The 26,898-nt window shown below is 29.7% G+C and overlaps 1 protein-coding gene across 2 annotated transcripts in view; it reads left to right on the top strand.

The window, feature by feature from the left end:
- Positions 1 to 26,898, top strand: part of LOC121116018 (putative receptor-type tyrosine-protein phosphatase mosPTP-1) — a 97,372-nt gene that overhangs the window by 33,598 nt on the left and 36,876 nt on the right. For both annotated transcript variants that reach the window (XR_011779857.1, XM_071887947.1), the window contains exons 3-7: positions 3,463 to 3,586; positions 3,651 to 3,850; positions 3,906 to 4,093; positions 13,325 to 13,439; positions 26,101 to 26,292. Coding sequence is in view for 1 of the 2 variants with exons in the window: in XM_071887947.1 (XP_071744048.1) it covers positions 3,463 to 3,586; positions 3,651 to 3,850; positions 3,906 to 4,093; positions 13,325 to 13,439; positions 26,101 to 26,292 (819 nt within the window). In the remaining variant the exon portion in view is untranslated. The remainder of the gene's footprint in view (positions 1 to 3,462; positions 3,587 to 3,650; positions 3,851 to 3,905; positions 4,094 to 13,324; positions 13,440 to 26,100; positions 26,293 to 26,898) is intronic.

Raw genomic sequence — 26,898 nt, 5'->3', positions numbered from 1 at the left:
ATAAAGAGGCAATAGAGAAAGAAATTGGATTTAATTAATTCATTAGTAGCTAATTGCTGTTGTTTGCCTTCATCAATAATAATGAGGATCAAATTTTGAGCACATAAAATGATTGATTTATCCCTTGCCTTAATTATTCCTTGTCAGAGAGTTAGTTGTTATTCATAATAGAGAGGTACGAGTTGAGTAGTCGTCATAATTATGTATAAATGCTACAAATTATGTTTTGTTGTACCTATGCGTATCCAATTTAGTAAAATGCACATATATATGTATCCTGGAGAGTGTATTCTCCTATTCCCTCCTTTTCTAATGGTGATCACCTATGTTATCCGTTTAATTAACTAAACGTAAGGAACAGAGTTGTTGTATTTCTTATATAACACAAAGTAAATATAAAGGCAAAAATCCAAGATATAATAAGTGTATTAAAAATAAATCCTTTTTTTTATCTCAATAGATGACTTTAGTAATGTTTATCTTGCATTGTATAAATATAATCTATTTACACTAGATTGTGTTAGAAAGATAAGCTTTCGTTCTAAGAAAACTTATTATACAGTTCTGTTATTTTTTGACACAATATTGCTCTAGCACGTCTTATAGATGGACACCAACTATGAGAAAATATGTCTATTTTACCATTTTTCTTCAAACAAGGCGAAAAGGTAAGCCAAGACGCCTGAGAATGTGAATACTAATTATGGTCCAATTTACGACTCTAAGTATAAAAATTTGAAACTAAAGAAAACACTCTTCTAATTGCCAGCCAACAAACATTTTTACTGAAAAGTATATGGTTAGAATCTATATCTCAACTGATACATCATAAATTCTTATTGGAACTGTCATAGCCATGACAGCTATGGTAGTTCAAATATATATAAAAATGGCTTTTATGATTGTAAGGATTTTAATTTTCAATAGATATGATTGTTTTATTGATTTAGGCGAGTTTACACATCATTTTCGATCTATAAAAATAAAGATTTTGTCAAACGGTTTTATATCAGAACTAACTGCCTTATTATGGCTAATTTTTCCTTTATGTGTTTAAATAAACCAAGTTGTTTTAATTTTAAAAACACTAAGAGTATTGTAAAAAAAATAAGAATACATTGTTGCATTGGAATATAATCAATTCGAATTATGACTTGTAATACTAAAATTGGGTGGACCAAAAAAAGATTTCGCATAGCATTTTTATTAACACAAAAAACGTAGTTTAGGGATATTTAGAATGGTAATGAATTATACAAAACCGGGATGAGGTGGTAACAATGTATTTTTAAAGTACTTTAAATTTAATTAAAGCACAATTTTATTCCTTTCCTGATGTTTACCCGATTCCCCATATTTAGGTTTACACTGAAGATTGCTTTTCAACATTTATTAAAAACTAGTCCGTGAAGACATTAAGAAAAAAAATATGTTTATTTCCAGTAAATTATAACTGAAACCGACATTTTTTATTCAATATGGCGTCCTTCAACCTCAATGATGCCCCCATAATTTTCCTAAAGGCCCCCACAAAACGTAAGATGTAGTTTTCTGACAAGTTTGTCGATGCAGTCAAAGATGTCGGACTCCAAAGATATCACAGACCCCTGATGTTTGTTCCAAGCAGATCCATCGACCTTTCCCCAGAAGGAATACTCCAAAGGATTAAGATCGGGGAAGCTGGGAGACCACATATTCTTGGACACGTTCAAAATAATCTTAGATCTAGACAATCTCTTCTCCTTTGTGCTTGTCGTAATGAGATGTTTCTTCCTCCTTGCTCTTGATTTTACTTCCAAGTCTTCTGTAATGATCCTTCACAGCATAATCTTGCCCACTTTCATCCTTTTGGTCATACCGCGAATTGTCCACACTGGATTTCTACCAATGCAGTTTTTGAAAGGTTTTTGTTTTTTCCCCCTTTGTTCTTACTGTTCCTTTCCGACATTCCCCATACTTTCTGGCGTCTGTTCCTTATGTTTCAAATAGCTTTTTAATACCGTCCACGGTTGTCCAGCTAATCCTGAGGCCATTGGCAATCATGGTTGGGGTCTTCTGTTGGTATATTATTTCCAGCACAATAATTCTTTTGGCGTCAATTTTGTTGTCTATGAAGATACAGGCAATATTTAAAAGTAAAAACAAGTAGAAATGATTATTAGAATATAACACAACCTCTCTTTTGTAAAAATTCCTATCCAAACTTGAGCTGTGAGCATTTCCTTGGCTGTAAACTTAAATATGAAACATGGAGTAGTTGACGACTGTATATAACTCAGTTTGAGATGGTTTTCACAATTAAATGGTTTCCAAAATACAAGTATCTACTATTCTAATTGGGAATAGGTTTAATTTTAATTAAATTCTTCTTTTCATTTTTACTTTTAAAGTAAAAGTAAGCTAAGGCTTTTAATTTATCATCAATTAATCAAAATCTCTAGGAAAATACTTCATTATTACATTCATTATGTGTTTGTAATTTTTACGCATAATTTGCAAAAAAATACACATAAAAATTGCTATTTTTTGGGTAATTTAAAAAACAAGCCAAATGAGTACTAAATAACTTTTAAGCTGCTAAAATTATTTGTCATTTGTTTAAAATTTTATAGGAAGTCTTTTTATGATTTATTATTTACATTAGGCCTTTCATGCATTATTCAAATTTCCACGTTATTTGTCGGGAATTTTTTCATTCTCGAGGGTGAAAGGGAAACAAAATTTATATTTAGACTTGCCCCCCTATAATTGTCAAAATGGTTACTATCCAATAAAACCATTTATAAATCTATAAACTAATGCACAAAGGTAACTATAGTAATTCAAATTTGACTTCATAAGCATATGGAAATAATGTCGTTATATTGTGTTTACGAATTTCTATGTGTCATATACTCTGTTTGAGTCAAAAAGGACATTTTTGTTGAAAAATTGTTGTATCTGATTGTTATGTCAGCCTGTTTCAATATTCTCTTTGGAACTAGATTATATATTATTAATTTCCTTTAAAAAAAGTATTCGTAGAGTATATCTTTTATAGAAGATAAACACATTAATTATGGATTCCAATAAATTGGTAGACATAAAGGGGAAAGCACAAATGTTTGATACTGTCATAAGATCATGCAAAGTATATAATTAAGTCCTGGAACTTTTGATACGTATTTTATATGTTTAAATATTGAGGTATTCTCTTTAAATGAATGTAATTTCATTATTTGACTAGTATGAAAAGTTTTAAATATAAAAGTTATCGTGACTTCCTAATGGTTTAATCATTAATTTTCTTTCTATAAAAATAAATAAATTTAAATATTTTTATGTGTAATGGAAACTCACGTGATGATGTTTGCGTGTCTTAAAATCAACTTTGTTTTTTTTTAAATCCAAGTTTAAAAAGTTAAATAACTCTATTTTACTTTCATAGCCAAATAATCACATTGATTTTATTATTCTTTACAGATGTTCCTGATCCACCTCGACTCCCGATTGTCATGGGTTTTACATCCCGCTCAGTGAGTCTTTCTTGGTCAAAGCCACGCTCAAAGGACGACTCTCCCATTAAAGGATATGTCATACGTGTTGGGTAAGTATTTTAATACTTTTTTTCAAAGCAATTTCTAAGTATATTCTCCCCCAAAAAAAAATAGACAACGCTCCGTGTCTGCCTCAGATGATCAAGACTTTATCGACATTGGACGTGAGATTTTTAGCAACTCCTCTATACCAAAAACTACCATAACAGGACTCTCCCCTTACACTGTCTATAACTTCCAAGTGGCGGCAATGAACCATGTAGGCCGCTCAGTCTTTTCAAAGCCTTCCTATCCAACCATTACTCTACTTGAAAGTATGTAGGCTTCGCAATGTGTTTAGGATTCTACTGATTAATTTTGTTTTCTTAGAACCGAGTGGAAAGCCACGGGTTACGGCTGCTCATAATACTTCATCCACGGCATTATACCTGAGTTGGCAAGCCCCTGAAGAGTCAAGCATTCATGGACAGTTTCTGGGCTATGTTATTTCGTATCGTCCACGGGATGTGGACGCGGATGAAGCACAAGAAGTCCCCCTGGAGAATCCAGGACAAACAGTAAGTGCATATGTGTTGAAAATATAGGGATTCAACAAATGTTTTATCATTATTTTCCTCATTTATTGAGATCAAATGAAAATTACACAAAAACACAAAATTTAATTGAAAATTGATTGAAAAAAAATATTTTGATTTTTATTTATTTTGCAGAGTGCTTCTTCACCACGACTCAGTAGTTCAATTTAATTCTTTTAATAATGGTATAATAAGATTTGTTTCATTTTGCAAAATTTATTGCTAATGCAAAATAATTTCTTTTGTTGTTCTTGCTCTTCTTCTTATTTATAATAATAGAAATTTGCAACGTGCAATTTTATCACCTTATATATATATATACTTATATGGATTCAAAACAATACCAGTCACGTGATTAATGACGTTGAAAAAACTATTTGCATACACGACTAGTTTTTTTTCCCCCACTCCCAAAAGGAAAAGGAAAAATTTGAAAAAAAAAAATGGTAGCAAGCCTTCTGTATTTTTTCTATTGCAAACTGTTAATTATTATTTAAAGAATACTTATTAAGTTTTATATGGTATTGTATTTATAATCTTAGCAATATAAGTATCTATGACAAAGTATGAAATGACAAGAATTATATACAAAGGCCCTTGATAGATATAAATTAATATAAAAATTCAAATGCTATGTAATATCAATTTTTGAGTTCATTATAACTAGAGTCTACTGCTTTAAATCAGATGGGACTCAACTTATAAACATTATTATAAACAGCTGAAAGGAAAAGTCAGTACATCTTTGTTTATTTCGTGATAGAGATTTTTCATAATTGTACAGCTTGTATTATAAATTAAAATAAGACCTTGTTTAGGACATGACTAAAGTTGATATATTGCTTAAATAAAATGAACAAATTACTAAGAAAATAATAAAAATGAATTTCATTAAATGACTTTTTTTTAAATGATACATAACTTTTTACTGGAGATGGTACAAAAAATTTCAAAATGGTCAATTTTAACGTAGAACTATAATTCTTTCAACTTTATAGCGTCTAAAGAAAAGTAAACTACTTGAATTTTTGCACATAACATATTTAAAAATATAGAAAATTTGCCTAAAATAATCCCATCAAAATACAATTTAACAGAAAATTCTAATTTTTCTTCCAAAAAAGCTAAGAATGTGATGTTATTTATTAGTAGTAGTTTGAAACGATGGTCGACATAATATTAACAATGGATAAACTAATGCTCATTAAAATGTGAATGCATTTGTAGTGCGCGACAAAAACTATACATACCATAAAGTAGAGAATGCCATCTTGGGGGTTCGTTATTGATATTTTTATTGAATAAAATTTACATATTTTCATTTTTTTTTTACAATTACTAATGTATTGAAGAATTACTTTTTACTTTTTCTGATTTTTAGTATCAATTTAAAAAAATGGCTTTGAAAATGAAAAATGACTGAACACGTGTATCGAATATAACTTATTACGAAAGAAAAACTGTGATGATTGAATACGATTAAATATTTATGTACTGAAAATCTGTATGAAATAGCTATATTTTTACATTTAATTCTGATTTGGATCGAAAAAGAAAAGACGAATAATATGAGAAAAATATTTATAAATGCATTAATTTATTTTTTGCCCATGTAAATATGAATGTATAACGATGCAATATCATATTTTTAACACATTTCAAGTTTAGATAAAAAAATTAAGAGATATTTAGATTCTTGGTAGATAGCAAAAACTTAAGTCCTTTATTTGTTTATCCTATTTTGGCATCCCTAATTTTATTATATATGGTATACTATTTAAATAAAACAACCAAATTTTTAGAAAATCTCGCAGAAAGTATGGCTGACAAAAAAAATATTAACATATGTTTTCATGTGACGTCATCATTGTTTGTTTTTTCAATATGTAATCTAATTAACCTATTTCCTTTAGCGGATGCTCAAATTATGATACTTCTTTATACCCAAAGATAAAATAATGTACAGTAATTCATTGGCATACGAGTTTAGTTTCTTTCTTGACGGAGCTCATACGTCAAGGCAATTTATTTCAATAGAAATAACTAATCAAAAATTTAAATGAATTAATAATAACCACTATTGTGTTTCGTTGCCAACTCTTCACCAGGTTGTTGTGACCCTTTCAGGTTTTTTTTTTTTTATCAGTCCGATCTTTTTACCATTCAACAGTCCTAAGAACCGATTAGTTAGTCCTTCGGTCCTACTTATCTTTCATTTTCTTCACTCCTACCTAGGATTGAAGAATATAAAAACAAAGAAAATAATAAATGATAGCTAGAACGTCTAATATGTTCTAGCCACACACCTACTACTTTAAACTTGAGGTATCTTGTCTCTTGAAAGAGGTTTCGAAGAAACTTCTCCAACTGAAGACTGACTTTAGTTATTATTTCATCTCAAATGGTGTAGTTACCATAAAAGACCGATAAGGACCCGTCTTAGGACTGACAAAATTAATCAGGACCAGACTCGCATGACTTCAGTCTTTTCAGTTGTTGTTTATAGACCGATCCAATGCTAGTCTTAAGATATTTATCTATCTTTGCCGAATCTTGTATTTCTTTCTTTATATGGCCTACATCAACAATGTGTACGTACGTGCCATGAAAACGCTCTTCAAATATAAATAAAAACCATCAAAGAAATAGAAACAACTTTCAAGCTTTACGAAAAATATTTTGCCTAATTTTTTCATAATTTATGACTCCTCCTTTTATTATAGTTTTTTTCGAGCTATTCTTTTATTCACTTATTATTAAAAGTGTAACAACTGTAGCCAGCAGATACCCCCCCTGCCTCCTTATGTATGTACTCTTTGACTCTTTACAATTGAGAAATTATTATTATAATAGTAATAATCCAAACCATTAACTACAGACTTACAAAAGTTAATAATATATTAATAATGTTATCAGACTTGAGGATTTTTACCCTATTCTTTTTATTCTCCATTTTTTATTATTTTCTCAAAAAAAGAAAGGGAAAGAGAAGAAGAAAAAGGGGGAAAAAGTCACCATTTTGTGTCTGACATACCCATCACCACCCTACCACCACACACTATACCTAATGAATATAAATGATTTTTTTTAAGAATAAAGGTTTTAACAAATTTTTTTGTCTTTTACAAAAAGGAAAAACGTTTGTTTTCTTTTAAAGAGCTTTTTACCATTTATATGGGGATATACTTCATGAAATGATACTACCTATCCAATAGAAATGCACGGATGTACATTTATCCCACGAGTCGGGTTAAGTTTTGTATTTTCAACTCGTATTTTATATAGGATCATAATTTAGTATTTAAGTTTTATTTACACTTTAAATGTAATATTTCTTACAGAACTCTTTTTGACGATAGAAGAGGTAGTCTTGAAATCAGTATAAGAACCTTTTTTTAGAAACTAACATTGAACGTAATAGTTAAGGGTTGCGCATTTTACCATTTCTGTAACAAATGTATATACATAAAAACTGTGAGGGAATAGATGGTTATGTATAAAAGGTTATATTTCGCTAAAAGACAAGTTAGTATGTGATTGAAAAGGTTTGTGGGCAAATTCCGAGGGACACATCTAATTTTCAATTAAATAAATTTTTTAAATCATTATCATGTATCCAAAATTCATATTCACATCCTTAAAATAGATCAAATAACATTGTAGCTCTGTGAACAACGCGCTAGGGAGAGCCTTGGACCTTAATGTTTGATTCATGGTCGCTCCTAAAGAATAAATATATATTATGTATATGGACTTCAAACATAATTTTTAAGTCAGGTAGATTCATTTTAATATTAGAATGTTTACTCATACTTAATCAGTGCAACTCCATCTGACCAATGAAAGGAACATTTAACAAAACAAATAATTTTTAAATTATTCAGACGTTGATTAAACTCCATAACTTTATATTCTTCAAATATAGCCATTAGGTCTATAGTAAGATGGTATTCACAACCTCTATGTTTTTATTAATTCATTCTTCTTAACTGCAACAAAAGCTTTATTTATTTGCAGAGCACGTTCCTCCCAATCGCAACTTTTCTTCCAATCTTGTGTGGGTCCATCTTAAATGAATTGAATTAATATGTAGATTAGTAGATGTAAGGAAAAAAATAATTAAATACTATATTTATTTATTTTTTGTCAAATTTTTTATATTTGTCAAATTAAATTAGATTTTGCGTGGCGGGTAATTCAAAAGATGCAGCACTGGTGAATTATTACTAGTGTAGCTGTTGGTCCTTATTTAGAACACTGGCCAAGTCCAGTATCACTTGCCAGTCCTTAAAGAAGGTGAAATCGATCTCTTGTGACGTCATTGAGAGTATTATTCCCTTTTTTAATTATTCTGTTATATAATAGAATAAGTCATACCTATAAGTAAGTAAAAATATAATTTATTTGTATTATATCGCATTTTAATTAAAAAAGATATTTTTGCAATGCTCTTAATCCATATAGTGGAGGAAATAAACATTTGATCCCTTGCCCATTTTTTATGCATGCTCACTGATAAAGAAAATCTGTAATTTTAATAGTAGGTTTATTTTAACAGTAGGAGTCATTATAAATTTTTTTAAATCTAACAACATGCCAAAGTTCTAAATACAAATCCATCTAAGTATGTCAATTAGCAGCTGAATGATTAAGAGGATATTTTGAATAATGTAATTTGGTCACATGAGACCAAAATCGAGCTCTTTGGAATCAACTTAAGTCCCCGTGTTTGAAAGAATAAAAATGATAAGTATAACCCCAAGAAAGCCATCATCACTGTCAAGAATGGGTTAAAACCATTAGATATTGTGTGTGTTTCTCTGCTTAAAGGCGAGGAGTGTTTATCTGCTTAGGGTAAAGGCGACTTAACTGCATTTAATTTGTCCTTATATATCTCACTAAAAAACCTACTATTAAAATTAGAGACTTTTTTTTTTGTTGGTCAGTGGGCAAACTTACAAAATAGGCGAAACATCAAATCCTTTTATCCAACAACGTATATCATATTTAGCTCCATAAACGATCAATATTTTTAGAAAAAATCCAAAACGGGTAGTCCTAAGGGCCTGTTCTAAGACTGGACAAAAGTGAAGTTTGTTTTTTAACTTTTTTCGATTTTTGATTAAGGATAGTGTGGAAAAATTGTGTTGTGGTATGAAAATAACCTTTCCAAAATTGCATTATTCTACGAGGTCATATGTAGGTCACACATGTCCAAAAAATTATGAAAAAAGGCAAAACTCTTTACTTATAAAAATTTGATACTAAGAAGATATTTTAAGTCATTTTCCATTAAAATATTTTGATAGACGTTTTTCTAACCTATAAAAATTCTTTGAAAAGTTATTTATTTATCATTGTCTTAATGGGAAAAAAGTTTGGAAAATTTGATGATCCTATGTAAAGTACGCATCATTTTTTAATTTTTCACAAACGAAAGATCTTTTTTTTTCTGTAGGTCATTCTTTCTTTCTTTTTTTCGCCATAGGGTAGCTTTAAAAAAAACAACTTTATAAATATTTTTAATAACTTAGAAAAATGTCAATCCTCATTAATTTTTATAAAATAATGATTAATGCTGTACTTTAATCTTTACTGACGAAGTAAATAACGTTTGTTTCCTTTCGAACTCTGAGCTAGATGTACTTCTTAGAGGATATTGTAGAACAAGGAAATTTTGCATAGGTTATTTTGTTAGCACATCACAGCTCTTCCGAACTTGCCTTAATCGAAATTGTAAAAAAATTGAAAAACAAACCAATCTAGTGAACAAGACGTAATAAATATGGAACGACACTACACCAATCACTACTACCTATAAACATTCTTGTAGAGTATTTTTACAGTGCTCTTTATAGATGCGATAATTCATTTTTATGATTGTTAAGAGTTCTACAAAAATATCCCCTGGTCCTTCATTTCGTATGTAATAAAGCCATGAAAAATAAGGGGGGGGGGTCCTCCCCCATATTTTTCTCCATCCTCATCATGATGATGTTAGTAACAAAAAAAAACATCTTTTCCCTATCAGCATGGTTCATATAATTTATTATAGAGATCCTATACATTAGCTCTTTTCCCCTTTCCAATAAAAATATTTTCATTTATGGACTTTCAATTGCTGAGAGGGGTTTTTGAATGTATGTTTGTAGATATATGCATATTAAAGTTAAGTTAAGATTGGATCCAAATATCAAGTCCGACTCGACAAAGATCGACACTTTTTTTTTTAGATAAATTGTATTCCTATATGATTAAAAACCCGACTTGACCCAATGATAGGAACCTCTTCCCCATTAAGAGTTATTGAGTCAGGTCGGGCGTGGACTATGAAGTATTTCTTATTAAATACCCAATGGTCCATGGGACAAAAATAGTTTTGCAATAGCTATATATATATTTATATCTATACAACAAAATTGAATAGATGTTATATTTTTGCCTTTGTTTGTTTGTTAGTTAGTAAGTTGGTTTGTTTGTTAGTCACGAGGATTACGGCAACAGTTACGAATCAATTTTAACCAAACTTTTTACAAAGATTACATATGATCACAGTAGAAGGTCATTATATTTTGAGAAGTCAAGGTCAACGCTCAAGATCAAGGTAACACCAAAGATAAAAACTGAATAATCGACCATAACTTTGGAAAAAAATTAATATACATAACTCTTTTTTTTTTCTTTGGCTGGAGGTTTTGTGTTCTTCAGTGTCCATTCTAGTTCAATAATACAATGATGGGATATTATAGGGCCCATTTAAATAATTAATCGTTCATTTTTTTTAGATTACTTACAAGTACTGCAATCCTCTGAATATATTGGGAACCCCTAATAATAAAATCGCGGGTAACGAACTCCCCACGTCAATTATCATTCTTTTCTATTTTTGCTCCCTCTCAAGTTAAAAAAGGAAGGATATACTTGTATGTATATAAATTTAATATACTTATAAAATTAGGCTTATGGGATTATTTCCTTACTCCTCTTGCTGACAGCTATAGAAACATTCTCAAAAGACTTGGCCAAAAACAATAAAAGATGATGAGGGAGAGAGAGAGAAAATGAATTAAGACTTACATATGTATAATTTATATATACATAGATATGGTATAAAGGACATGGGCTCCAGGGGATTGACAAAAAAAAACAATTTTCTCTTTACTCTGTTGTTATTTTTATCTTATTATTTCTTTTTAAATGATGACAACCAGAAAATAAATTATATTCTTTTTTTGGTAATTAAGTTATGTCATTTTCTCCTTTTTCAAAAAATGCTGATCAAAAAAAATCCAGGATGACTTTCCTTCCTTATTATTCAACAATAAAAATATTTGAAAAAAAAGAGAGGGAAAAAGGGAGCTAGGGGGAATCAAAATGGAATCCATAAATCAGATGTTGACAAATGTTACCGGGATTTATTTGTATTTTATATGTTTTATATTTTTTTGAAACATTTATTATAAACTATTATTACGAACGTCAAGGATATTCCCGATACTAATGTGCTCATTTCGTTTCACGCAAGACCAATTTTTTTTTACTTTTACCTTCCATTTCCTATTTTGTATTATATATCTAGATGGTATGAGGCACATCAACACAAAAGCAAGATAGAATTATTTCTCTCAATATCGTGTGTGGACTACTACTATTCTGTATTGTCATTTTCTTTTAACAAATTATTCTTATTGATCCTGAGTAAATGCAGCAAATTGCACTCTTAAAGTATATAACACTATAAACCTGTAAGCGAATGTTCAACAATTACTAGAATGACATAACATGAGTTCATAACACCATTTGTCAATAATTAATCACATTTTTATGAAAAAAACACCCGTTTGTTTGATTCAAATAGTCAAATGTATTGTATACCTATATCTAAAAAAGATACCTGCAATAGCCTTGATATTGGAATTAATTAATTTCATAAAAACTGTGATGCATGAATTTCACAGGCCTGATTTTTAAAAATATAAGTATATATTTCACTATTTACATCTAATGATTACTTTCCTTTCCACATAAAAATATGATAAATGGTTAACAAATCGTCTTTGGAACTTATGTTATGCCATCTTAATAAAGTACCCGTTCTTCTATTTAATTTGTAAGGGGTACGCTTGAGCCTTCGCTTACAGATTTCTGTGTTACATGCTTAAAGTAAACCGAATTGATCGTTGCAGTTTAAAAAAAAAAGGATGGATTTTCTTTGAAAGAGTATATCGGCGCCAATATAAGTCTCTTAAAGTAAATAAAGTTTCAAACTGTAGATAAAATTTTTGACTATCTTAACTCATTCTAAAAAATTGGAATAAAAAGCCTATAATGGGCTTAAATATGGGGCCGTATTTATATGGAGTAAAAAATAAATTGGGATTTGTTCATTTTATTGATTTTTGTTCAAGATTGCTGTTTGGCTCTACAAGTTACAATTGTTACTTGTATTACCAAATAATACCAGTTACAAGGTCTTCATTTTAAAATGCCATATTTGATTACGACATTTGTCCTTTTAATACACAATATTAGTGTATACTATAATTTATAACGTACTAGAAGAGATATCCCCACTTGATTATATTTTATATAAAATTTTATGAATTCATTAAAGTTTGTGACTCATTTTGAGGGAATAAAAGTCCCCAAATCAAATATTAAATTAAATAAGTAAACAGTTTCATTAGTTGTTGTTTTTTTCATGTATAAAATTAATGAGTTTTTTTACAATATATTTTGATCTCTATTTGGTCTTAAGTTATTCAGATTTACAAAGAGGAGTTATTTACTTCGTAGTTTTGTAAATAAATTGTCTCACTATTTAAAAAAAGGTAAAATAACAAATTAATATTGTTATTTTCAGAGTTTATTGCAAAAAAAAAAGGATAAATTTTGATTATCTAGATTATGAAGAATAGAGTCAAATATTCACTTAACCAATTTCAAGTTCATCTGTTTGTCCATTTGCAAGTTTACCCCGAAAAACGAAACTGTGACACATTTATATACGTTTTTATCAATATCCATGGAATATTGAATGAAGTACTGTATTTTCCTCACCCCAAGCTCTTTAAATTCATCATATTTGAATTATTCGTCTTTTGTTTAATTTTTTTTGTAACTTGTACAATTTTCTTTTGAAAGTTACCAACTTATACACAACTTATATTAAAATTTTTATGATGATTACATTTTGTTCTTTTTCCCCCTTAGGAATACTCACTGACTGGTCTCAAAGTGTACACCCAGTACCTCGTATCCATTCGTGTTTTCAATCCCGAGGGCCAAGGACCTGAAACAATTGTTGTGGTTATGACGGATGAAGGAGGTTTGTTATTTTTGGTTATGGGGGGGGTAATAAAAACTGGTTAAAACCAAGGAACTGGTATAATGTTGTGTTTCATATATAAATATTAAAGTTGGGGTTGGATTTGGAAATTCTAGACCGGTCTGAAACTGTTATATTTTGTATTAATTTGGTCCAATTTCGAGCTGCAACGTACCTCGTTGTAAAATTTGTCTTATCCAGTCGTAGGTCATTTTAATTTACTTATAAAAAGTTTATTTTTTAAAAGGAGGCGGTCCACTGTTTTATTTTTGATCTGGACACCAGGTACAGGAAAATATTTTGAAATGGAGGGCTGATATATATAATGGTGAGATCATCAGGGACATCTGTAGTATTTTTTTTTTTTTTTTGTGGGGTGGGGGTACTGAGCTGTTGGGCTTTTTTGACAATTTTGAGTAATAAATTTGTTATTTTTTTTTTATAAAAGCCATTTTTTTCTCTCTGAAATGGTGACATTTAAATTTTTTTAGACAAGGGAGAAATCTTTTATTGTGATAGTTATAAAAATTCTGCCAAATTGTAGGAGCCAATGGTCACTGGTCTGGACCAAACTATCCATCCATTTTTGAGCTATAAAAAATCTTTTAAGACCGAACCGAAAAAGAAATGCCTCTCAGACCGAGTCTCAACACTAATAAACATGTATGTTTATGTTGCTGTAAAGCAATTTTCTGTTCCTTTGGAACATTCAGGATACATTAGAGATATCCCCCTCACTCTTTTCCTTGGATACATATTAGAATTTTGATGACGGTAACCATGTAATAAAAGAGTTATATTTTCTGGGGGAGGGGTCAGGGAATATGTATTTTTTTTCTTATTGTATGTATACACACATGAAAAGAGCTTCTGTAAGTCCACGATAACTAACAATAATTTTCTACATCATCCTCATAATAAAAAAAAACACATAGAAAATACAAGATCATTAAAAAGAGAAGGAGAAAAAAAAGAACTCTATATATATATATATATATACATAATATGATACCAAGAATTTGTTTGCTTTTATCAGAGTTCATTCTTAACTTACCCCCTTCTAAATGTACACTTTAACCAACAAAATCCAATCATTTTGATAAGAGATGCGTTTTTATGTGTGTAATAAAAATCAACTAAGAATCTTCTTGGATGAAGACACCCTAGTTTTTCATTTTTTTTTTTTTTTTTTTTGGGCTGTTCCTTATAAAATAAACTAAATCCACACAATATATGCCCCTCTGTCCTTAGATAATTGTAACAAATTGACAATTGCATCCCTTATCCAAACGTATCCAAAGTTTGAAAAATTTATTTAATTACATATTTGCACTGATCAAAGCTATCCAGCAACGATGACCATGGGTTGAATTTCATCCCTAACTCAATTAACTATGACTATATTTTGTGTTTACAATATTTTTCGACTATTAATGGAGTTGTGACTTTTGTCTTGATGTGTGGGCACAGAGTGGACACCCAAAACTTGACTTATTTACAAAAACCACAATTTTTATGAATTAAGAATTGACAACCTAAAGCAATTTTTTAAATGTTACAATACTACATTTAGCTAAATTTTGTATTCAATATATCATCCTTTAAAAATAATAAAGCCTCGATAAGCCGGCTAACACATTAGCAGCTCTTCTCCATGCCCTACCACACTGTCATAATGGAAGAAGCTCCAAGCAAATCCAAACTTGCATGATAGGAGTGGTGTACATTTTTCTTCAAGACACATCAAACTGCAAAGTCCTGGGCTTAGAGGTAAGGGCTTGAGAAAGGGACACATGGAGGCAGGCCAGAAGTCAGCCATTTTGTTCCTGCAGAAGTTTTGGTTCTTCTTGGCAGTTATGTAAAGGAACGCTCATAATAGACTTCTTGATACTCTAAGCAGTCCGGATGGAGATGCCAACAAACTCTGCAGCCTTCTTGGCAATGAGACCGGCGTGTATAAGAGCGCACTCGTTTTTTTTGCTGCTGCTCCGACATTTTTACACTTGGAGACATGGAATAAAAACAAAACTTGCTTATTTTTGTCTCACCTGTGGATTGGTTGTCTAAGGAAACATATGAATTAAAAATAATGGGAATCATATTGCAATTAAAGGCTACATCAAAGTTTTGTGTTCCCTCTCCCTATTATCAACAACAAGTACTAAGTACTTGTACCAACAGTTATTTTTCTTCCTTTTCTACAACTCAATTTTATCTCAACATTTCTCACATTCCAAAATACTACTCTATCCCTAACTGAGCAGCCTTCACGAACCACCTAGCCGTAGCCCCCCAGGAGCATTCATTTTGAATTCACACACACACAAACTCTAATAAATATATACAGATTATATTTGATATTATCTAAAATAAAATTACAATGATGATGAATTTTACTTGCCCTAGAAAGTCTTGAACGGAATAGTCTCGTACAGAATGAGAATTAAGAAAAAAATATGACTACTTAAAAAAAAATACTATTACTTCATACATGTTACCAAATGACATGTTTTTGGAGTGATAGATCTTCAGTAAAAGGGATTTTTTTTTACATCTCATTCTCAAAATAATTAAATAGCTAAAGATTATTAGTCTACTTGTATTTAATACATTTTTTCAAAATTAATCTTAATATCAAAAATGTCAAGTCGAAAAGATATAATTTTAAAAGTATTTAATTACGTATCATTCTAAAACTGTTTGGGGCTCACAAAAATTAACTAATCCTTATCATTTTAATAACAAACCTTTTTATTATATTTGAGCAACTCAAATAGAAACATTAAGCTAAACCATCCAATCCAGTGGTTCTCAAACTTTGTTATGCTACATCCCTCGAATAATATGCAGAGGAACGCTATTGAAAAAAAGTTTTTTTACAAATAATTGTAGAAGGATATGTTGATATTTTATCATGTAGTAGCTACTATATATACATACACGGTGTATCCGTTTCCTTTTTTATCATGCGTGGTAATCAAGAAGTAGCAGTATTAGCAGGTTGGCTGTGGGTTCATTCCAGAGGGAAGATTCTTTAGCTTTTTGGAAATACAGTCAGTCGCTATCATGGGTTGGAGTAGTGAGGAACTTGAGTTTGCTATCGAAAAAAAAAATAATTGCCAGAAAAGGTTTGACAGAATAATTTATAGGTAAACTTAGACTAATTGCAATTTAGCTTTTGAGTTTTCATATGTGCAATTTATGAAAATCAGTTTTTTTTTAAATATCCAGTAATTTAACACGTCCTTACCTTTATTTTATCACGCAACCTTCCATCCGAAATAAAATAAGAAGAAAAAGGCCCAAAATAATCTAGTAGATAGCCAAATAAGTCAATCATACCATGCGCTATTTATCCCCTTAAGTACTCTTAGACTATCAGTCCCAAATTATTTCTCCACAATTTTTAAAATGAATTACACACATATCTATTCATAATTTTAAAATGTTATATTCGATATAGTATTAAAATATTGCTTAGTAATATAGGTACTATTTTTAGCGTAGCAGCTACACGTTTTTATTTGTATATGATAGCCAACATTTCTTTATGGAAATAATAAAATGGCCAATATACATATTATATCAACAAGAAATTGTATTCCTGTTCTTTTAGAAACGGAGCTTATATAGAATACATTATGAAATAGCCATGTCGCATCAAGTGAGATGAGGGAATCGACAGCTGACAAAAAATACATAGAGTATTTGTGTTAGCGAGGTAACACAGTGTTATTCTTCTAAACGTAAGATTCGAAACATAAGACTTGATAAAATGTTTGTAATAGGTTTAAAAGCACACAAGAAGAAAACATATCATTAATAAAAACAATCATTAACATCCAATATTATATGAAATAGATGAGGAGTTGAGTTTGTGTATTATTTTCATGATTTTTCTTCCTTTCCCCTTCTTGAAATAACATATATGTTAACAACATAGCGCTTCAGATATTTCCTCCTCTTGAAAAGAGGCAAGATTGAAATAATATTAAGTATAATTTTCTATCATTTTTAAAAACAAAAAAAAAAAAAAATTAAATTTTCTCACATACTTAAATGTTTCAACTATCATTTGACGAAATTTCATGAACCTAAAATAAACCATTTATCGACAAATTGATATAATATTAAAGAAGCGTAGGAAATGGTCGAAAAATTCAAATTACTCCGTCGCTTTTGAATAAATATAGAAAATATCGCCGTCAATGGGACCAGAAGAAAAGGATGTACATGAAATAAGTTTTGTTATTGCCTTCAAATCTACATTTTTGTGGAATTATTTAACATACGTACATAATACATATTTATTACTCAAGAGCTTATCCTATGTTTTATTCAAATCATAATGAACCAATACATTAATAACCGCATTGACAAAACAAAACGACAAAGAAGGGAGAGGGAAATGAAACCCGTTAGACCCGGCTAAAGAGACTAAAAGGGAAAGAAACGTCATGTATATCTATCACAAATGTGGTTCCTCTCTTTAATTCTGATTCGTATCAAATTCAGTATATGCGCAATATGATCTCTTGCATAGTCAATTGTTGTATCATGTCTTTTGACTAAGATTAATCTAATCTAATTTAATACAAGTCAATGTTTTGGACAGGATAAAGTATTTCCTTTAAAATAAACTATTAATTCAAACGATTTTTTATAGTACTTGAATCAAAAGTATGCTCTAAATAATTATAAAAGTTATTTTAAATCAAAAATACATAACCTTAATAATTTACACAGGGTATTTACATTCTATATTTTTATCAAGGTTACGTGGAGCCTGAACATAAACTCATAACTCAATAGATAATTATGCTAGAGAGATAAAATTGTAACCATCATATTTAAAATCATACAGTTTCCCTAAATCGAATGAAAAGTTTGATTTTTTAAAGGAAAAACCAACATTTTTATGACATTTGCAGAATCCCCAAAACTAATTATTTAATTGACTCATCATCCATAAACTAGTAAAAACTGTTGCTAATTAAATGTTGCATCATTTCTTACAAAATTAGCTATCCCTTTGAAAAATATCAACGAAAATGATATAAAGATAACAAATAATCAAAAAAAAAAAAAAAATCACCAGGTATTAAAATACCGAATTTCAGTTTATTTAGTGTACAGAAAATAGACATCTTTTCTGATTTATGAAACTTTTTTTATTGTCTTTTTTTAAAAAAGGAAGTTATGTTTGTTGCACCCTGTAGATAATGACAAAATTTTACTTGAGGGTAATGAAATCGCTTGATTTCATATCAGCGATTGATTGATGTTTTTAAATTTTCAAATATATCATATTTATATCATACAGTTCCCTCTGCAACAGTTAACATGAAATGGTGCAATAACATCCCAATTTATACTACACTGTGGGTGGTACACAGTGTAAATGATTGACAACCATTGTTCAACTTTGCTCAATTCAGCATTTACAATATGTTTTTCGAAACAACTCAAGTAGTTCAAGTACTTTTAAAATCAATCAAGGGACAACAACTGATTTGATTACTTTTTTTAATATTACAATATCAAATTGCAGCAATTTAAGACATACAATTTCATTACCAATATTTAAAATAGTATCTATGTTTGTATTATTTTAGATTTTTGTATTAAATATCTTTTTATTTTTAATTTAGAAATCTATGTTTAAATTTAAATTTAGGCATAATATTAAAAAAGTGTATTTGTTCAAATTGACTGTAAACTGATTATGAGTAACAAAGGCGTTGAAAAACATTGTGTTTAACAAATAACTCCAAGCAATGCCGGGTGCATCCGGCAGCACTTTATAAAACAAAAAATACAAAAAAATACGCTGACATTTTCCCAAAAACCTTATTGCCGAATGCCATTTGGTCCAATTATACACATTGCCGAACGGACTTTTTGACGAAAAACCTAATAAATATAACTGACGAGGATTCATCAAACACCAATTTTAACAAATAAAATATTTTATTATTTTCCACAAATTGCAATGATTCAGTGTTGATTAATACATAATTGATTCATTTCAATAATTGGCTTGAACTGCTATTTGAACCGTTGTCCACCGAATAAAAAAAATTAATTAGAAAGAAAAGACATGTTTAAAGAAGGGAAGGAGACAATCAATGATTGAGACCGAATGGACAATTCAAATGAATCAATCCTTTGGATTGAATCTTTTAGAGTTCCTATGTACTTCATCAAGTGATGATGGGCACTCCTCTATAATACGAAACTTTCTTTTAGGTATTGTTGCATGAATGATCATCAAATAGATTTATTATTTTTTATGGCAAAGTGGCTTTCGGTAATGGATCCTAGACCCAAAGTAAAAGTGTATATTACTCAACAGTTTGCTAGTTATGAATGCAATGTAATCCTAAGTTGGTTGTTTAGATAACTTAATACAGCGGAAAGAGAAATGATATTTTTAAAAGTAAACAATTGATGTTGAGCAAACAATTAATTTTTTCATTCAATATGAAATGGATATTTGTGCAAATAGCTTTGTTTTGTTTTTTTAAAGTAGAAGGAGAAAAAACTCTTAAGAGGTTGTTAGAACAAAATTAAGGTTTGATTATACTTGTATAAGTAGGTATGTGTAAACACGTATTAATCAGATCTTTTATTTATATATTATTTTTTTAGAGCAATCAAAAAAAAAATAAAGGTTGGTTGTTTTGTTTTTGCTATACTTAATAGATAATTATGTATAAAGTGCTTTTATATTTATCTAAATAAACACCTCTTGAAAATCTTCTTCTTTGTTTTCTTTTTTTGTTTACATCTTCTCTTTAGCAATTAAGACCTTATTATGGGTGGAATATAATTAAAAATTATGCTCCTATATCTATGTGTTAGTATAAATTTAAGTATATTTGAACACAGAGATCCCTTATAAAGAGTTCTTTTATTGATAAGCAAAGTTTAATTTGAGGAAATTATCATTAAATTGATCAATGATTGTTAAAACTTGGACCGAGACCGATAGGTGCCGATATTTTTATCAGACTGCGGACACAAATTTAATGTATTATTAATCTTGGACCAATATTTTGGTCTCACTCTATGGACATCAATTTTCTCCCCCATCCTAGTAATGTGTAAGTTATGCCACTATAAACTCTATGCGATATCATTGCATCGATGTTTTTATATGTAAACACACATGACTTCATCTATACGATATGTTAAGACCAAATGAGGCCAATGAAGAATGTAGTTTTCGAACTTTGTTAAAAGACAGGTTAAATTAGGTCCAACACCAATTATAACGTTCGCAGAACGATCTATGATTTCCGCACCACAATCAACACTGTCTCTGCCTGGAAACCAGAAATTTGATTATCTTGCAGTTCTTTAATCAATAAGACCTACAAATGTTCGTTAATTTATCTAAGTAATAATCAAAGTATCGAATTTCCTCATATAAAAATATTTTTAATAATAAAAATCAAGATGTAAAATTTTTGAGAGAAAAATATTACTTAAATAATATCATCCACTAAATTTAAAGGCAATTGGTCAGGAGTTCCGGCAAAAAAAAAACAGAGATAGACAGCCTTTTTAAAATTAATAACCTTTTGTAGCAAACCAAGTCATTTTAAGACGAAAGTTTTTAGTCATTTGCCCCATAAATATAGAGTCTATATTTTATAGGGAATCACGAATATAAAAACATATAGTTAGTCAGCTGCAAATTTAATTCTTCTTAAACTTTTTGAAAGTGTCACTTTTGACAATTTTAGATACTCAATTTTGAAATTGGAAAAACTAATTCTCTCCTTTAATAGTGACTTATGTCCTTTATGAGGAAGGATGCAACTGTACAATGTGCTTGGATTCGATTCCCAGTCGCTCCTAGAGAAGTAAATATACATTATTTAATTGGACTTAAAAGATCATTCATAGTTCAAGTGGAGTAATTGTAGTATATAATGTTCATAGATGAAAATAATATGATAACAGAATAATATGATAACTACTTTTTGTAGTTGCTACCTGAATATGTATTGGTTTTTTTTCAAAGCAGTTGTCATTATTCTCCTATTCTTGAAGAGAAAACATAAAAGTATAAAGTAATCACAAGAACTTTCATTTTTGTGTAGTTATTGATGGACTTTGTTAGAAACTGAGTAAAATTGAGGATCGACGTCGGTGTAATTTCTGCCTATATCATTGCTATAAATGGAGTAAGGGTTTATTTCTTTCATCCCAGAGGTGCTAATTTAATGAAACGACATAAAAGCTGTGCTACTTTTTTTCTAAACATTCTTCAAATTATCAGGGTTACTACGTATTTGTTTTCTTTTTTGTTAGCAAATCGGTGAAAAATTTTATTTTCATCCATGATAGTGTTGTTTACTTATTCTTAATCAGGTGCAACTTCATCTAACCAATTAAATTAAAATTTAAAAAAAAACAGAAACAGTGTTTGCGACGCAGAAAATGTAAAAAACAGCTTTCGTAAAAATAAAAAAAGACGTAATTAAACGTCCGATGTCCTCATGAAAAAAAGTGAAGGAACCACTGATTCTAAATTATCAAAGTTGTCAATTTTATAAGAAATAATTAATTAGAATGTGATGATAACATTTGATATTTTTATTAGTCTATCTCCAGAGTATCGCTTATTAAGTTGAGTTTCTGTTTAATTTAAGGACAGGAAATTAAGAAAATGACGTCATAGTTTACATATAGGTACATTATATACATAGAAAACTGAATACTGTATCCTTGACGAACAAATCTGCTTGTAAATACATAGAAACTCTATATTTACATACATATATCGTAAATAATTGTAGATAAATGATTCTTTTTCTCAGGTGTCTGTTTCTTTAAGCCCTGTTCTAATCTTAAGACATCAGCTTTCTTATTAGATATATATTTATGACTGTTATACACTAATATAAACTTATTTTAAGAAGGATGAGAGCTGTTCCTGATGGAAAACAGAGATCTTTATTATGTACATATTCATATGATTACAAATATGATTATTTAGATAATTAAATTAAACTTCATGTACATATCCTTATAAATATCTACAATGATGTACACATATACGGTATCTGGAGTCTTGAAGTTTACATAAACTTTTTGTACATACTTCATGGATTTTTCAAGTACCCAGAAATAGTTTTGTGTCGTTCCTCATTAATTTGGTCCAGTTCAGTCTTAGTACTGGACCTATCGGTCCATGAGACCGGTATTTGAACTGTCAGTACACGAAATTATTTTAAGAAAAGAAGAAATTCACTTGAGGGATGTCATCTAGGATCCAACTTTATCAGTTTTTAAGACTGATATACAGGAATAAACTCCACCAGACTGAAACTGAACTGAACGGAACAAGACTTCAGTGTTCAGTCCTAAATAAGATCTGATACAATACGCGTCGTTGCTGTTATTATATCATGCAACCTTGACCAAAAAAATAAACAGAAAGAAGGCCGAAAATCATCAGGTAGTGAGCCAAATAAGTCAATCATGCCAACTGCTATTTATCTCCCAAACTATCATTGTCATATTATTTTCTCCACAACTTTTAAAATGAATTATATGTATGTATATTCCATAATATTAAAATCCTACGTATTATATTATTCGATACTGTATTAGGTATTATATTGTTCAGTAATATTTTATGATAAGCGTAGCTTATCATTTGTATTTCTTTCTATATATAATAGCCAAAATTTATTCATAGAAATAATAAGATGGCCAATATAAATAGTATACATTACCTTAGGATACTCTATTAATATCATATTTTATTAAAAGCGTAGCTATACAACGAGGGATCAATAAGAAATTGTAAACCTGTTCTTTTGGAAACGGAACATATTTATATAAGAACTTATGACTTCGTTTATATATGAAAAATAATTAATTATGAAATGGCCATGACGTATGAAGTGAAACGAGGAAATTGACAGCTGACTACAAAATACATTGGGTATTTTTGTGAACACTGCACATACTCCAAGAAGTTTCTTACAGAAAAAAAAATATTAATTTGAATAGGATAAGAGCAAATTAATAAAACTTTCATGACCACAAGATAGCTCTGCGAATCTGAGTCAATTATACAAATAAACAAACCTCGTAACATATTCTTTATTTATCTCTCTGCGTTATTTCATCCATTTTTCTATTGGAGCTGCCTTTTGCATATATTTACCTTTGACTCAAAAAGGGTTCAATTTTAGTTGATGCCTGTAGTTTAGGTATTTAATATAGTGATACTCTAAGATATTCTGTGAGTTGGGTAAAAATTTAAAATTTTCTTTTATTGCCTTAAGACATTCATTCCAATAGCTCTAAGATGGTAAAAAGAAAGGAGAAGGACAATGAGATAAATGTCATGTTTAGCGGATTTCTTCATTAAACCCTATTTCCTACCAATAAAGTATTTACATTAAATGGCTTGTCTCCATAGGAAGATATTACTTACCTATTTATACCATGAATGTACCATTTTTAGAAAGTAGTTAATTTAATTGAAGTAAGGGAGAATAAGTTCATTTTGTTTATTTCAGCTCGTTTAGAAAGCTGCAGGTGTGAAAATACAAATGTTTCAACAACTACAAAAAAAAAATTTAATTAATTTTATTTTTTTGGGAAGAAAAATAAGGACAAATAATTTAAATAATTACATGCACAATCAGTCTAAGTATGGGACTATAAGTATACACACATAATTATATTTGAAAGGACAGATGTGTTTTTGTTGTTTAGAATTGAAGGGGTACCAACTGAATTTCTAAGTATAAATAATAATATTTTATTAAAATAAGGTAATTCTACAATTTCTCGTATCCGGATCAACTGGGATAGTTAGAAGTAAATGTTCGAGTAAATTCCAGATACTAGAGCTTTTGAATCCAAAACAAAAATTACACGTCTCAAATATGCATTACTCAAAGTTCATACCTTCATCAAATAGAATCTGGACTACGATTATATTTTTACTGTTTACTATATTTTCACTTATTGCGGAACAACAAATGGCCCAATGATAATAATATTCGAACAGAATTATTTTTTATTTGTGGTAGTAATGTTAAAATAACTTTGAACACGTCGTTATCTATAGTGTACATTGCAACCTTTCCTCTGAAAAGAACTAGAAAAAGGGGCAAAAATTAGTTGTTGGTCAGCCAATTCTAACTTTGGAATTATAATTCAATAAGAGTTGAAAACTGTTCACAGATTAATAAGAACTAGTTCGAATCCAACAAATCAATACTGAATAAATAAAAACGAGGAAAAACATTTACTGGCGCCAACCAAATAGAGTATTATTTTGTGTTAGTGAGGTAAAACCCTGAGGAATAACCATGGGTACCGCTTTACCTAGCTAACACAAAAATATACAGTGTATTTTGTTTTTACCAAAATAATAATTCCATAACTGGCTAACTACCAATTGATTTTGGCAGTTTCGAGATAGAAAAATGGCAACTACGTGCATTGTTGATGTAGTTGTCGCTCTAAGCACTAATCAAGATAAATAGAAATGCTACATTATATATAGATAATACTATAAGCTGGTTAAGATCCGAAAAAATCAATTGGATCTTTCTTAAGATCTGGACAGTTTGGATTCTTTATAAAAATCTGTTCCACAAAAAGGACTTTTTTCGTTGGAAAATAATTCTGAAAATAAGTGTACAAATGTTTTTTTTTTTTTAAATTTCAGTCCACGGTTTCAGCCGGCAGAAAATTAAATAAAACAAGACGTCCTGTTTTTATCCAATTTTGTCAAGTAACAAACCTTTTTGCTTAAGTCACAGTACAAATTTAAATAAATAATTTTGTTTTGTCTCTGTCATTATAAAAATCTTTGTCAACTAGTATATTTCGTTTGGTCCCGTCTGATGAAAGGAACACTAAAAAATACGACAATAAAACGAATAAATTGTTGTTGAAAAACTATTACATTGCAATTTTAATGAAAGAAACAAAGGATTTTCAAAGAAAGTGTATAACTCATAACAGCTTAATATTGAAATGTAATTTGTCCTGCTTATAAATAAAGTTTTCAAGGGTTTAATTATCAAGAATTGAGGATAACTAACTTTCTTATCACTTAAAAAGATGTTATCTTGAGGAAAATATACAAGACATACAATATTAAGCTTTCATTTTTGAATTCTCAAAGGAAGGATATGTGACGCATCCATATAGTATTAAGCATTTAACTGATGGGGGCATGTCGTATTTTGTAGAAAAAATACATATTATTTTTCAAATATATTTCTACTCAAATTTGATAAGATCAAAGTCAAAAAAAGAAGAAGGAAAAATATGTAGAAAATTACATTATTCAACACCACAAATCATTCATGGATAGAACAGACAAAAAAGGCTTCTTTCTTCTTTCTTTTTTTATTGCTGGTAACGACATTTGATAGCACGTCAATTGGGAATAGGGTATAATCGTGTCCAGACTAATTTTTTGTCTACTGTAAGAATAAAACGTCAATCGAAGGATTGAGAGGGAGAAAAATAAATTTGGTATTCAAAGCGTGTAATTTTGATTTTTACATTTTTTCCCCCTTCGTTTCTATTTTTTATTTTTACTTTTTTTTTTCAAATTATAAAAGTTTCTTTTGATGTGGTGTCATTCCTCTTTCTCTTTTTTTTTCAGCCCCAAGCTCTCCACGTAACGTACGTGTTGTGAGTGTTACCAAAAGCACCCTACAGATATCTTGGTGGGAGCCGGCACGAGCCAATGGTGTCATTCAAGGCTATCGTATCTACTTCTTGCACAACAACTTTACCTCTGTACAAACGATTCGTGACAACAAATCCGCACTTGTAGAAACCCTCAATCGGTTAAGTAAGTGTACCTAAAATATACTGGGTCTCTTGAGGAAATTTGCACAAAAAATTATTCCATAATATCGCTCAAATAAAGAAGAGTTAAATTGTTTTTAAAAAGCGTAGGTTCCTTGTTATAAAAGGATATTATGACACAACGGATGGGCAACACACTCGATTAAAGTTATTCTCTTGAACTCAATGTGTATAGGTTCGATACTCGTTCGCTCTTATTGAATGAAATATACCGAATGTATACGGACTCTAAAGATAATTACTAGATCGGATTGAGTTATTTCAATACTATTGTGTTTACTTTCACTGAATCAGTACAACTCTATCTGACCAATTAAAGGAACATCAATAAACAAAAATAAAATAAAGAAATATTTAGTTTGTCACAATGGCACGAGTTCAACAGTCAAAGGGCATTAATTACATGAACCATAACGCCGATCCACCAAAATTACGATTTTGGTAACCAAGAAACTCAAAATATCAAAAAATAAGTCACAATTGTACTCTTGAGAACCGTACAGATGATGAGAAGGGATAAAGTTGTCTTAAATAGAGCTGTAACGATCTATAAATTAATTGGATGCAAGCACTCATCAGCTGCCTATTG

This window comes from Lepeophtheirus salmonis, chromosome 4, assembly GCF_016086655.4.
Source record: "Lepeophtheirus salmonis chromosome 4, UVic_Lsal_1.4, whole genome shotgun sequence".
In the NCBI taxonomy this organism is placed as follows: domain Eukaryota; kingdom Metazoa; phylum Arthropoda; class Copepoda; order Siphonostomatoida; family Caligidae; genus Lepeophtheirus; species Lepeophtheirus salmonis.
This window is presented reverse-complemented; position numbering and strand designations above follow the sequence as displayed.